This window comes from Penicillium robsamsonii (assembly GCF_028829455.1).
Source record: "Penicillium robsamsonii strain IBT 29466 chromosome Unknown utg000001l_segment0_segment0, whole genome shotgun sequence".
In the NCBI taxonomy this organism is placed as follows: domain Eukaryota; kingdom Fungi; phylum Ascomycota; class Eurotiomycetes; order Eurotiales; family Aspergillaceae; genus Penicillium; species Penicillium robsamsonii.
This window is the reverse complement of record NW_026643219.1, coordinates 7,392,924-7,405,886: the sequence shown is the minus strand read 5'-3', so window position 1 is coordinate 7,405,886 and position 12,963 is coordinate 7,392,924. Positions and strand designations below refer to the sequence as shown.

Sequence of the window (12,963 nt, the reverse complement as noted above, 5' to 3'; positions counted from 1 at the left end):
AGGAGATATAATAAAGACCAAAAATAGTCACCAGGCAAAAACAATCTAGTTCACAATCTTGCCGTAGAAGGGAATACCCATGGCACTCAGGAGGAGTCGTGCATCCTTGTCGGTTTTGGCGGTAGTGTGGATAGTGATGTGGCAACCAGGGATCATCTTGGGGGGTACCTATAAAGCAGGGTTAGTCTTGCCACAGCAATAGACGTGGACGAGCACACTTACATATCGTAGTTGATCTCAAGCTCCGGGAACAGAGCAACATTCTCCGGCACCAGACCAAAAGTAATGTTACCACTGCTGTCACCACTGGATCCCTTGACACCCTCCCAATCCTTGATACGGGGCAAGACAACATCAACCAGCTTACCAAGGAAGTGGTACATGTTCTCGCCATACAACTCAGCCTTAACAGCGACAGAGTCACGGTTTGCCGCAATGCCCCAAGGAGCAACGTTAGACTTGGACTTGAAAGTCTCAACGCGAACATTGGAGATAGCCTGGACGGCAATACCAGCGACGTGCAGCCAAGACGAGTTTCTCTCAGCCGCGGCGTTCTTGACATAACTGTGGATTGTGATGCGCTCGATTTCTGGGATGTTGTTGAACTTGATCGGCTTGCGGAGCAGGCGTAGGACGTCGCCGCCACGGGGTCCGCGGAGGACACGGTTCTTGTGGTATGGCGAGCTGTCGTCCCACTCGCGGAGACGGGCCGATTTTGGGGGAGGCTTGAAGCCTGGTGGTGTGTGCACGTAGCACAGGGTCATGATGTCGGGGGAAACGGTTGAGTCGAAGGTCTGCTCTGCTCGGGGGGCGGAGAAGGGGCCTGGGACGAACAGCCGGGAGGAGGGGTGGGATGGTGGCGGCGGTTGGTGAGGGTGGAGGGGACCACGGTTGTATTTGGGGGAGCGGAATTGGTATCTGTAATGAAGGTGTCGGGATTAGTTGTTGTTCATTGAATGTGTTCGATGTTGTTGTCTGCAGATGCGCATGACTGGAGATGTGGTCGGAGGGCTCTTACCGGCCTCGGGGAAGCTGGTTCTTACGAGCGGCTGCTCGTGCAAGCGGATCGAAGGATGCTGCTGCGCTGTTTGGAACAGTTGTTGACAGAGACGAAGCCGATTCCAGCTCGGTCAAGTGGTCCGACAGACGCCTCGCCGGGGCTTCGTCGGAGACATTGCGGCGCGATAAAAAGCCTTGAGGGCGAATTGATGGCACTGAGGCCCGGGGCAATGCCCTTGTTAGGTACCTGGATGGCTCTCTGGCAGCCATTCTGTGGGAAATGTAGTGTGATGGATTGGTGATCATCCCGGACCCTTCCCAAAAATTGTTCGCGCAGATAATCCCGTCACGTGAGACACTGGATACCAAAGCCTTATAAAACAGGCACTATATCCTGTAACTAACTACATCCATAGAGACCTTGGATAATTTGTCAATTATTGCTCGGCCCAGATATTTTTTTCTAGACCAATGGGCCTTCGACTCACTCTCTAGTGGTTAACCTGCTCAACGTCACTTTTAGGTCAGATCCTACCTGTATTCGCGGAGATCTGACCAAATTCTGATCAGCCAACATGAGGCGGTTCCCGAGGTCATTCACCACGTTTACTACTGCAGAAAAAAAGAAAACACATTTTATGGGAGATATTCCTTGGATGCATGGATTCACTTGCTCATAAAACTTGATCTAAACTCAAAATTGATCTTAGGGGTGGTAGGCAAGCAATCTTTGGCCAACTGGAATAGACCGTTTAGGAAGAGGAATTGTTCCTCGCTGGGATATACTCAAAGAGGACATCTGGAGGCTTGGCGACATTAATGGCAATGAATTATCCATGGCGATGCAAAGATAAGTATGGTTTATTATAAAGTGAGAGGCAATAACCATACTATAAGTGGACGTTACCAGGAGCTTATAGGGCTCTGCATAATATCATAGCCTTAACCTTTCAAGACGGAGGTACTATCTTCGCGGATAAAAGTGGCCTTGAACTCCCTTCCTTGTACGAACACCATCAAGTTTATAGAGACTACCACAACCTAGTTGTAGTGGTTCGAAGAAGAATCAATTTATCTGAATCTGACGTCAACTGGATGAATGTGTTATAGTTCAAGACGATCCTATTGAATTAGCTGAGACGAGGTGATATACATTGATTCTCTTGCCATTTCTTGCTCATGGTATACTACCCATATGGATATTCACTCTTAGAAGTCTTCTAGAGCTCTAGAGTTCAACACCCTTGTCACCGCCCTCTACAGGCGGTGAGAAGCTAAAGATTAGGGGCCAGGACTATCGCCTAAGGCAGAAAGGGCCAAGCTACTGCTTCTTCCTGCTCTGCCCCGCAGATCACCTGGAGGTTCAACTTCGAATCATTTCATCCTTGCCTGCTTCTTTTCGACGCGTGTTCATATCAGAAAAGCTCTGCTTATTATGCATCTTACTTGCGCTTCCCACAAATCCTGCAGCCTTGACTAAGCTCGGAGCTAGTTTACAGGTCTTCTGATCCCCCCGCATGTCTCCAATCTTGTGGTTTTTCCTTTCAATCTAGAAAGTCTGCTCTTGGAAGTGTTTTCTATTTTCTTCACCAGCAATAATGAGTGGCATTCATCGGTTCCTGACGCGTCGCGACCGGCACAATAAGCTGAACAAGCAAAGCAAAGAAGAGGTATGCGTGCACAAAACGCTACGATGATGCTTCAAAATACAAGATCTTATATTAACTAACGTTTTGTGCTTCTTAGGCTTCCAATATTCTTTCGCGCCCTCTGTTCCATGGAATTTTCAAGTCAGAAACCACACTGGAAGATCACGATCATGAGAAGAAGGTATGGGTCTGAGCGCATTACGGTCAGCTTGCACCTGTCTAATATTCTAAATCAACATAGGTCAAAGCCCTCGCTCAGCGCCTTAAACAGCTTGGAATTGTTGCGATAGAAGAAGAGCATATGAATTATGCATTACAAGCCACAGACGGCGATACAGAGAAGGCATTCAGTCTGCTGCTTCTGCTAGAAGACTCTATCGAAGGAATAATCAGGAATTACACTCCCAATACGAAACTCCTAGGCGCAGAGAATCGTCAAGGTGTTACATGCTATCTGGACGCGTTATTATTTGCTATGTTTGCCCGTCTCGATTGTTTTGAGGCCATTCTATACAAATCCTTTAATGATGAGCCTCGTCGAAAGCTTGCAATCCTTCTGAGACTATGGGTGAATCTGCTGCGATCAGGCAAGCTCATCAAAACAGATATGGTTAGTTATAACGCTTGTGGTTTTCCTATTCTTTCACATTGGTATTGACTAGGTGGCCTCAGACAAAACACCTACAGGAGTCCCTAGCAGAATGTGGCTGGGAAGATGCGGCCAAACTTCAGCAACAGGATGCTTCAGAGGCATTCACTTTCATCACCGAAAAGCTAGAACTGCCACTTCTGACTTTGAAGATGGACATCTATCATACTGGAAAGGAGGATGAAAGTGATGACCATAAGTTCATCAACGAGAGGCTTCTCGAGGTTGCCATACCTCCCGAGCCAACTGATGGACAGTCACTTACACTGGAAGACTGTCTGGAAGCCTACTTCAACAACATGATTGAAGTCAAACGACACATGGCACGACGTAACACCGCTAGCTCGATTAGATCGATGGATTCACTCTCTATATCCAAGGGATCCACCTCGCATGTTGAGACGGTGGAGATTGAGACCACGCCCACTATGTCTCCTTCTCAAACAAATACGCCGCGGGCCGAAAAAACAAACCCATGGTCATCGTTTAGTGAGTTCACCGAATCCCTTGAGGCATCTCGGGCACCTGGTCGGCGTGCTAGTATAGTTCGGGAGCGATTCTTTCCAGATCCAAGTGAGGAGACAAACACCGGAGATTCGAAACCGGAGAAAGATACCAGTGCAGAGCAAGATACCAGTGGAGATGCGCAACCGCGAAGGGGCTCATATAAGAAAGAGGTAATGATGCCTGCATGGCAATTTTTCAGCTTGATACGTATGTCGTCTCCTTTCCTCCTGTTGAGTTTTGCGTGAACTGACTGATCTTGCTTAGCCTGGTATACTGACAATACACCAACAAATGACGCGCAAGTTGCAGCACACTTTTCTTCAAAACGGCCGATTCTTGGTATGTGTCTGAAACGCTATTCCTTCTTGCCAGACGGGAAGGCAGTCAGACTCAATACACACATTGATATACCAACCGAGATCGGCCTACCTCACTTCATCCAGGACGACAACTTGGATGCGAATGCTCCTATCTATGGGAGCTTTAAACTCTCTTTACAGGCTCTGGTTTGCCACAGGGGCAACTCGGTTGACTCGGGGCATTACATTTCCATTGTCCGAGGCACTAGTTGCCCCAATGGTAGCACTCCTGTCACCACTGGCCCGGAAGCCCCGGAGACATCAAAACACTGGATGCGGTTCGATGATCTCGCAGCAGAACGAGTGACATTGGTTGACATTGACGACGCATTGAAGACTGAATCCCCATATCTTCTGTTCTACCAAATTCTTCCGATCGGCGAAGATCCATCTGCGCTCAACATTCCAAATGCACCATCATCGCGGGCTTCAGACGGCAGTACACTAGCCGACCAAATGGATTTCGGCGCAGAGGACTTTGTTTCCGACCGACCAAGTGTTGAGGTCACGGGGCCATGCGAGACTGATGCACCAACATTAGCCAGCATCGCAAGGCGATCCAGCATAGCATTCTCAGAAACCAGTAATCCAGCTGGTCTTCAACCGCGCTCAGTTCCATCATCATCGCCTAGGTTGGCATCGATGGAAGAAATAAGCACAAGGGGGACTTCGTTCTCGCGCCGTGGGTCTCGATCGGCCAGGAGTACTCCCGGAAGCCGTGCTGGCAGCCAAACGGGAGAAAATAGAATCAGTGCCACTTTTTCACGCTTCGCTGAACGGCTTAGTCGGGATAAAATTAGCCATGAATTTACTGAGGGTAAAGAAGATGAGTCTGCATTGGAGATTGATGACACTGTGGACGATATGAAACTCGGGCCAGCTGCCCTTGAGAACAAGGAGAAGCGCGGAAGAGGCCTAACAAAGGATCGCGAGAAGCAGAAAGGGAAGGCAAAGGAGAAGTCCAAGGAGAAGGGCAAGAAATTGGATCGAGAATGTGTAGTAATGTGAGCCCGGCCGGTGATGCCAGGATTTCCTTTTTTTTTTTTTTTGAGATACCCATCCAGCTATTGCATGTTTCACAGACAATGATACCCATGTTGCATGAGCAGTGACTTTGGTGTTTGTGATATTTAGGTTGGAATCAATTGCCTACAAATAATTGTGATTTGTATTATAGACCCAAGTGAGTAGTTACTTTGTAGTTCTGCTTTGGTGATCCATAGCCTTGGCCTCAGGTGTCAAGGAAGGCCTCCGCATTCCTTCGGCCTCCGACCTCGAAGAGCCCATTCCGTCCTGCATCAACTCGCAAAACCTTCAACTTGCCTCAACTCTTGTATGAGAGGCATGACATAGCGCCCCTACAGCTAGCGCATTATGGCGCTGGACGGATCCAGCAGTTATATTGCTCCGAGCAACTTAATGGAGCCACCGAGCTCTTCTCTCCCCATGTTCGACGTTGAACGGGTGCAGTTGGCCTTCTCCGTCGCTGCAGACTTCGTTGCAGCGCAAGTAGCGAACAATGTGCTTGTGCTAGCCTTATCAACTAATCGCATTCTCCGAATCGATCTTGATTCCCCTGAAGATGTCGAAGGTAGGCCTCCGAACGTTTCCCCGCAGCAAATGCTAGCCACAAGTTGACCTAACCGTGCCCATGTACAACAGACATCGATCTCCCCAAGAAATCCTCAGAAGTTGGAGTGATTCGGCGCATGTTCCTCGACCCGTCGGCATCTCATTTGATTATCACCACAACCCTCGGCGAAAACTACTATCTCCATGCCCAGTCACCGTCGCGACAACCGAAACCCTTGACGCGATTAAAAGGCGTGTCAATCGAAAGCGTTGCTTGGAATCCCTCTTTACCCACCGCCTCTACCCGCGAAATACTCATTGGTGCCACTGATGGCAACGTCTACGAGACTTATATTGAACCCTCCAGCTACCGGCAGGAGAAGTATACCACCCCGGTCTACCAAGTGCCAGGCGCCTCTCCGGTGGTTGGAATATCGGTGGAACCGGTGTTTTCTAAGCCTGACCAAAGAAGGGTACTTGTGGCAACCTACGGGAAACTACTTCATTTCATTGGCCGGACAGGAGTTTCAAGGCATGGGAGGGAAAGCGGCGTGTATTCGGAGCTTTTCCAGCGCGAGATGCCAGTGATCCATGAGGTTCCAAACTCGTCTAGCTCTGCGCCATCTTCGCTGGCAATTTCGCCCACAATCTCGGAGAGCTATCAGGCCGAGGGGTATACCGAAAAGCAGTTTGCGTGGCTCAGTTCCGAGGGGATATACCATGGCCAACTTGCGTCGGAGTCCCCATTCAACACCGCAAATATGCTTGCACGCTCGATATTTCCAGCTTCGGAATCGCCGCGAGGAGGCCGGAAGTTGATACAAGACCCGATTTCTGCCATGACTCTGTCACAGTGGCATATCCTAACACTTGTTGGAGGCAGAGTGGTCGCAGTCAATCGTCTCAGCCAGGAAATTGTCCACGATCAACCCGTTTTGGAAGCTGGGCAGAGCGCGCTGGGCCTCTTGACTGATCTCACCAAAAACACATATTGGCTTTTCACCAGCCAAGCCATTTTTGAAGTTGTAGCAGGTGATGAGGACAGAGATGTCTGGAAAATCTTTTTGAAAGAGCAAAAGTTCGATGAGGCTCTTCAGTATGCCCGAGGTGCTGCTCAGCGAGATGCTGTTATGACTGCTTCGGGTGATTTTCTGGCAGGCAAGGGTAACTTCCTCGAGGCAGCTAAAGTGTGGGGCAAGAGCAGCAAAGGGTTCGAGGAGGTTTGCCTTACTATGATTGACCATAAAGAGCATGATGCTTTGAGGAACTACCTCCTCTCCCAGCTGGCAACATACAAGAAGGCCTCGCTTATGCAAAGAATAATGGTCGCGAGCTGGCTTGTGGAACTGTTCATGTCAAAGTTGAACTCTCTCGATGACAATATAGCCACCAAAGCCGAATTGGCAGAAGGCACAAGCACTGGAGAAATCAAGGATCAGCTTGGCAGCATTCGGGCTGATTTCCAAGAGTTTGTGAACAGCCACAAAGCAGACTTGGACAAGAAAACAGTATACGATATTATCAGCAGCCACGGGCGGGAGGAAGAATTGTTGTTCTTCGCCACCGCTACGAACGATTACAACTATGTTCTATCGTACTGGATTCAGCGCGAGAAATGGCTGGAAGCTTTGAAGGTTTTGCAGCGGCAAAGTGAAGCCGATGTGTTCTACAAGTATAGCAGTGTGCTGATGACACACAAGCCGACAGACCTGGTCGATATTCTGATGCGACAGACGAACCTTGATCCTGAGAGACTGATCCCCGCCTTATTGAATTACAACAAATCTGCCAGCGTCTCTTCCCTCAACCAGAATCAAGCCGTCCGGTATCTGAACTTCATCATTGTCAACCACCCAAATCCATCTGCAGCAGTCCACAACACCCTTATCTCAATACATGCCTCCAGTCCTTCATCGTCTGAGGCTGGACTGCTTACTTATCTCCAATCGCAACCAGCATCCACCCCTCCATACGATGCAGACTTCGCACTTCGCCTGTGCATTCAAAATCAACGAATCCAGTCATGCATTCACATCTACAGTACAATGGGACAGTATCTACAGGCTGTAGAGCTAGCCCTAGAGCACAATGACATAGAATTAGCCGCGATCGTCGCCGACCGCCCTGAGGGCAACGACAAGCTCCGCAAAAAGCTATGGCTCCTCGTCGCCGAGAAAAAGATCCGCCAACCGGGCACGGGAATCAAAGACGCGATTGAATTCCTACGCCGCTGCGAGCTGCTCCGGATCGAGGACTTGATCCCATTCTTCCCCGATTTCGTCGTCATCGACGACTTCAAGGATGAAATTTGTACTGCTTTGGAGGACTACTCGCGCCACATCGACTCGCTCCGCCAGGAAATGGATAACTCAGCCCTGACAGCCCGCCAAATCCGCGGTGAAATTTCCGGTCTCGATACTCGCTACGCCATCGTTGAGCCAGGCGAGAGGTGCTGGATCTGCTCGCTACCCGTTCTCAGCCGTCAGTTCTTCGTCTTTCCCTGCCAGCATGCTTTCCACAGTGACTGCCTGGGTAGGGAGGTCTTGGAGGGCGCTGGTGGCAAGAAAAAGTATATTCGGGATCTGCAGGCGCAGCTCAGCAGTGGTGATATCTCTGCCTCGCGGCGTGAGGAGATTGTCAAGGAATTAGATGGGCTAGTTGCTGAAGCTTGGTATGCATCTTTCCTATTAGCCTATCGGCGGTATATCTCACTAACCATATCCGCAGCATCCTCTGTGGTGACCATGCCATCAAACAAATTGACAAACCCTTCATTGCAAGCTCGGAGGCGGCCGAGGACTGGGCTCTCTGATGTGCATCTCCCAGTCGATTTTGATGTGTTCGCCATGGCATGAGGCGCCGTTTAATATCTTCCTCGTGTGGTGGTCAGACAATATTCCTGCAGAGATACTTTTTTGTTTTGTTTTGTTTTTGATTTTTCGCAATACCCTTCCTTGTCTTAAGCAGGTCCTACACGATAAATGACGCCTAGCCCTCGTATATAGACATGGCTAAACTGAATTTGATTCGGATTCAAATATTAAATTTTGTACACACCTGAAAAAGATATAACACGAATACAGTAAGTGCACAGTGAGTAATCTACCCAACTCCATGCGCAAATAAACAAATTCCCGGAAAGGTGGTTGGAAAGGAGAAAGATGAACAAAAGGCTATGTCTATCTCAAAAGGATAGAATACACCTACCCCATAAAGCGCAGAATACCTAGTTCTCAGGCCATAGATGCCGCAGCAGTTCGAGATCCTGCGCAATGGCCGGACTATGTACTGCACAGTCCTCCAAAAACCCTATCATCTCCTCGTTCCAGCGTTCCCAACCATCTGGCAGTGTCTCGCGGACACGAGCACTCGGCGAATGGGCTATACAATAGAAAAGCAGGATTTGGCCGAAGAATCTTGAGCGAAGAAAAGTCAGTTGAACCCGTCCAAGCATATAATCATATTGAAATAAATGCAAAGGGAAATGTGGAAGTGGCAACTCACTGCGAACAAAAAGCAAATTTAATCGGAATACAGCTCTTCATTTTCCGGAAGATTCCCTGAGTGATCGGCCAGTCCATTGCATTCTGGAGACCGCTTCGCACTTGCACAAAGTCTTCGTCTGTTAGGAGATGCGGGATTCGGAGGGCTTTATATAAATACGGGCGGCCGATGTGGAAGCGTGCGATCATATGTCGGCCTTTAAGCATGGCGTCTGCTACTGCTATTGCCGGGGAGAGAGGCTTGTTCGGATCTGTCTGTCTTTGTCTTGGGGAAGAGAGGTGAGCCGGAGATGCTACTGAGGCGGACGGAGATGGGTGGTGGATGGAGGGTGTTGCTGGGGTTGGGTGGGAGGAATAAGGGGCGTTGTTGAATTGGATTGCTGTTGGAAGGTTGGTGCGCCATTGTTCTAGTTGGTGGTGTAGCTCTGTGTTTATTGCCGGGAGGGGGAAGGTTCCTGAGTCGGCTAGATAGAGGATAGGTGTTAGAGGATGGATTTTGGCTTTTGTTTTGGCTGTCTGGCAGGATAACTCACAGTAGAAGTAGAGGGAATGGCGGATGCGCGTGAGGATAATGCGGTGGGCTACCTGGGCCAGGAAATGATATTGGAAGTATGAGTCGTCAACTACGCTTGATGAGTTGAACCGGTTTGAGCCGTAGCCGGTTGTTTCGAAGCCGATGAATTTGGGAATTGGGACATGTTCTTCGAGACGAGAGAGGCCACTTGATGGGAGGTGCAACTCTTGTACGAGAATGGTCTCATTCATTAGACAGTTCCAATATACGCGAGATTTCATATCGCCTTCCCACTCATTGAAATTCACATTATGGCTGTATACGAGTCAGTATCATCCTAGTTGTTGAGATGTATAGGGAAGGACTCACTTCGTCAACATTGATAGACAGCAGGTAGCAGCGCGAGAAATCATTGTCCAGGAATCCATCGGACGAGGAATCTGGCTATAATATACACTATAAAAGATGAGTATCAATCTGCGTATAGAAGTAAGCTTGGGGCATGGATACGTACGAAGAAAGAAGGTAGAATTGACAGCTTTGGATATCGTTGTCGCACATCAAGAAGCCGATACGTCGCCGAGCCTCGTTGAAAAATCGCAGTCCAGGCTGCTCTTCGTAAACCACGCTCATCCATTCTGGGGGTTCAAATCGATGGCCCTGGGTACCTGGTAAAGGGTAGTTCCCTTCTTGGTAGGCGTGAACAGCGAGACAGCCCAATGCTAGCACGTTAAGCACCAGACAGCTCTCTAAATTATATCCAAAGCCACTTTCGATAGCTGAGCCAAGAGTGAAGGAAAAGAAGAACCCCTTGTCCATAATCGGCGTGGAAGGGTTAAAAACACTGAAGAACGCATCCGCCAGACCCCTGATCAATGCTAACGGCAGTACTTCTAGCCAGTGGTCTCCCGCTTGTAATGGATAAGAACTGGTAAACATCGGCAGCGGAGGCCGTGCTGATTCCAGTTCAATGACATAGTTTTTCCCGAGCATTTCATAGGCAGCGAGTAACTGCTTCGGGAGGATCTGTCTTGCTCCAGGCCACACAATGACACCATGCTGACTGAAAGAGATAGAGATCCGGCCTGCAGAGTCTGATTTTCGTTGATTCTCTTCGAATTCGAAGTCATCTCCATTCCCAGCTGCCGCGGGTGTGAAGTTGTCCCCGATAGTAGACAGCATTGGTGGGCGCTGATGGCCATCGTCGCCAAAGGCAGGCGATAGCTGTGATTGCGATTCATGAGCAGGAGTACGAATCTGGCTCTGAAGAGATTGTAGATCACTCAAGATAGACGTGGGTATGTTTTCCAATTTTGTCTCTAGTCGATGGAGAGTGCTCATGATCATCGTGAGAGATTGATCGCGTCTGGAATTATAAGCAATTGAAATAAAAACTACCCCGGGTGACTTACTTTGAAGATTTACGCTCGTTATAAACACACTCTAGGCCAAGCGACTTACATAGTCCACACCTTGGCCGCGATTCGTCGCATCTCGTCTTTTTCAGGCGACAAGTCTCGCACGCCTGTTACTGGGGGTTAGCGGCCTTCGAACGAGTTGGTCGCGTCGCAGAATAGAATAATCAAGGCAACATGCGCACTTACAACCGTAGCAATGAAGTTCCTAGGTTTCTTGGATGGTCCCGAGGATTGACCGTGCTCTTCTTCGCCAGGAGAGAGCAGGTCATGAATGGGCAGCAGGCCATTGCTATCAGGCCCCGGCAACATGTGCGCGCCTGCCCTGGACTCCTCGAGCGACCGCTTGCTCATTTTGCATCATCGAAAATTGGAATATCTCTCGCGGCATCCTGGGGTGATATTGAGTCGGTCTTTTTTTTTATCGCGGAACGCTGCGCTGGGAGGGCTCAGCCAATCAGAGGCCATCCTGCTATGAATCATCGCCCGCGACTTCAATGGGTGATATAAATCAATCTACGATGTACGTGTTAAGATTTATAAAAGCTTTTGATCTAGGTATCTGGTTTGGTAGTTCGTGGATTTTAGTAATATGTGTGAGTTGGTTATCCGCTAAATATATATCTATTTTATGTAGATCTTCCGGTAAGTACACATAAAACGACCAAGAGTCTTGTGGGATTTACTAGAAACAAAATAAGGAAAATAACAGATCTGCTTCAGGAACGGAGTACGAAGGTTGAAAACAGACCCTACAACCGATCCGCCTACGTGGCCATTACCAGATCCACATCTTGTCAATAGTGAGTTGAATAGTGAGTTGAATAGTGAGCTCGATAGTGTACCTTGTACTCCATATCCGTCAATGTTTATCATTAGCCTAGACCCAACTCCAAGGGACAGATTGCGAATCCGTTTGCCGATTCCCAACACCGTTATTCCACTCGCCACCTCGAGAATAGGCTGCCATGATCAAATAAACAGTCTAGATGCAAGCGGAGCTCAGTACGTACCGAACTCCTATACTGTAAATAGAAGCAAATGACTCTGGTTTGGCCCTACCCAGGTCTCCACCCCCTATTACTCATTTTCGGTTTCAAACGGGTCTCCCAACGTCACTCAATTAGGACTTTTTTTTTTATTACAATCTGTATTTCCGAGTTAATTTAAGTGTAACAATGATCCACCTTGAGCGGACAGGGGGATGCCAGGGTGGAATGACGTTGACAGGACCCTGTGGAATGTGGCATGGGATTCAGAGACCATGTTTTGTTATGGCTTTCTATAGCTATACCTACGAAGTGCCACCCCCTATTACCGGGAAACATAGAACATGACTTAACGGTTAGAAGCGAGGTAACTAATGCATAGATGTCAACCTTAATATAAGATGATGACTACAGTATTGGAATGCAAACTTTGAATAGGTGGCATAAATGACATAGAATAAGCCAATCAATGAATTGCAACAACGGGTTGCTGAGGGATATACTGCACATTGTAGTCCCCCGCCGACAAGGCGACACACTTGGATATGTAAGGCAAAAAAGGAGGGGAGACATGCTTGTGTTGACTCGGCAACGGCTACGAACTCGACATGTCGAACATAAACATGTTGACACAGCATGAAAGGTCTCACACATGATGCGTCTGAAAAAAGAAAAAGCAAAGAAAAAGCAAAAAAAAAAAAAAAAATGCCTCAGGCAATGACAACCCTTGCATCGACCTTGAAAATTCCAATCTTTGCTTTCTTTTTCCTGCAGTACTGCAAAGTCGTACACGGAGAAAAAGAGACC

At 48.5% G+C, this 12,963-nt stretch overlaps 4 protein-coding genes across 4 annotated transcripts; 2 read left to right on the top strand and 2 right to left on the bottom strand.

The window, feature by feature from the left end:
- Positions 1–152: 152 nt before the first annotated feature.
- N7447_002867 (mitochondrial 54S ribosomal protein uL5m) lies at positions 153–1,269 on the bottom strand (the record flags this gene model as incomplete). The annotated part of the gene is made up of 3 exons (XM_057227142.1): positions 153–168; positions 223–918; positions 1,019–1,269. The coding sequence occupies 3 exons, from the start codon at positions 1,267–1,269 to the stop codon at positions 153–155; spliced, it is 963 nt and encodes a 320-aa protein (XP_057091158.1).
- Positions 1,270–2,597: 1,328 nt separating this feature from the next.
- N7447_002866 (ubiquitin C-terminal hydrolase family protein) lies at positions 2,598–5,171 on the top strand (the record flags this gene model as incomplete). The annotated part of the gene is made up of 5 exons (XM_057227141.1): positions 2,598–2,669; positions 2,746–2,829; positions 2,890–3,258; positions 3,321–4,011; positions 4,069–5,171. 5 exons carry the CDS (start codon positions 2,598–2,600, stop codon positions 5,169–5,171), a joined length of 2,319 nt encoding a protein of 772 aa, XP_057091157.1.
- A 366-nt stretch (positions 5,172–5,537) lies between these two features.
- N7447_002865 (vacuolar protein sorting protein DigA) lies at positions 5,538–8,547 on the top strand (the record flags this gene model as incomplete). The annotated part of the gene is made up of 3 exons (XM_057227140.1): positions 5,538–5,754; positions 5,826–8,406; positions 8,463–8,547. The coding sequence occupies 3 exons, from the start codon at positions 5,538–5,540 to the stop codon at positions 8,545–8,547; spliced, it is 2,883 nt and encodes a 960-aa protein (XP_057091156.1).
- A 414-nt stretch (positions 8,548–8,961) lies between these two features.
- On the bottom strand, positions 8,962–11,521 carry N7447_002864 (uncharacterized protein; the record flags this gene model as incomplete). The annotated part of the gene is made up of 7 exons (XM_057227139.1): positions 8,962–9,151; positions 9,240–9,702; positions 9,772–10,067; positions 10,122–10,208; positions 10,267–11,118; positions 11,165–11,277; positions 11,357–11,521. The coding sequence occupies 7 exons, from the start codon at positions 11,519–11,521 to the stop codon at positions 8,962–8,964; spliced, it is 2,166 nt and encodes a 721-aa protein (XP_057091155.1).
- Between the last annotated feature and the right edge of the window lie 1,442 nt (positions 11,522–12,963).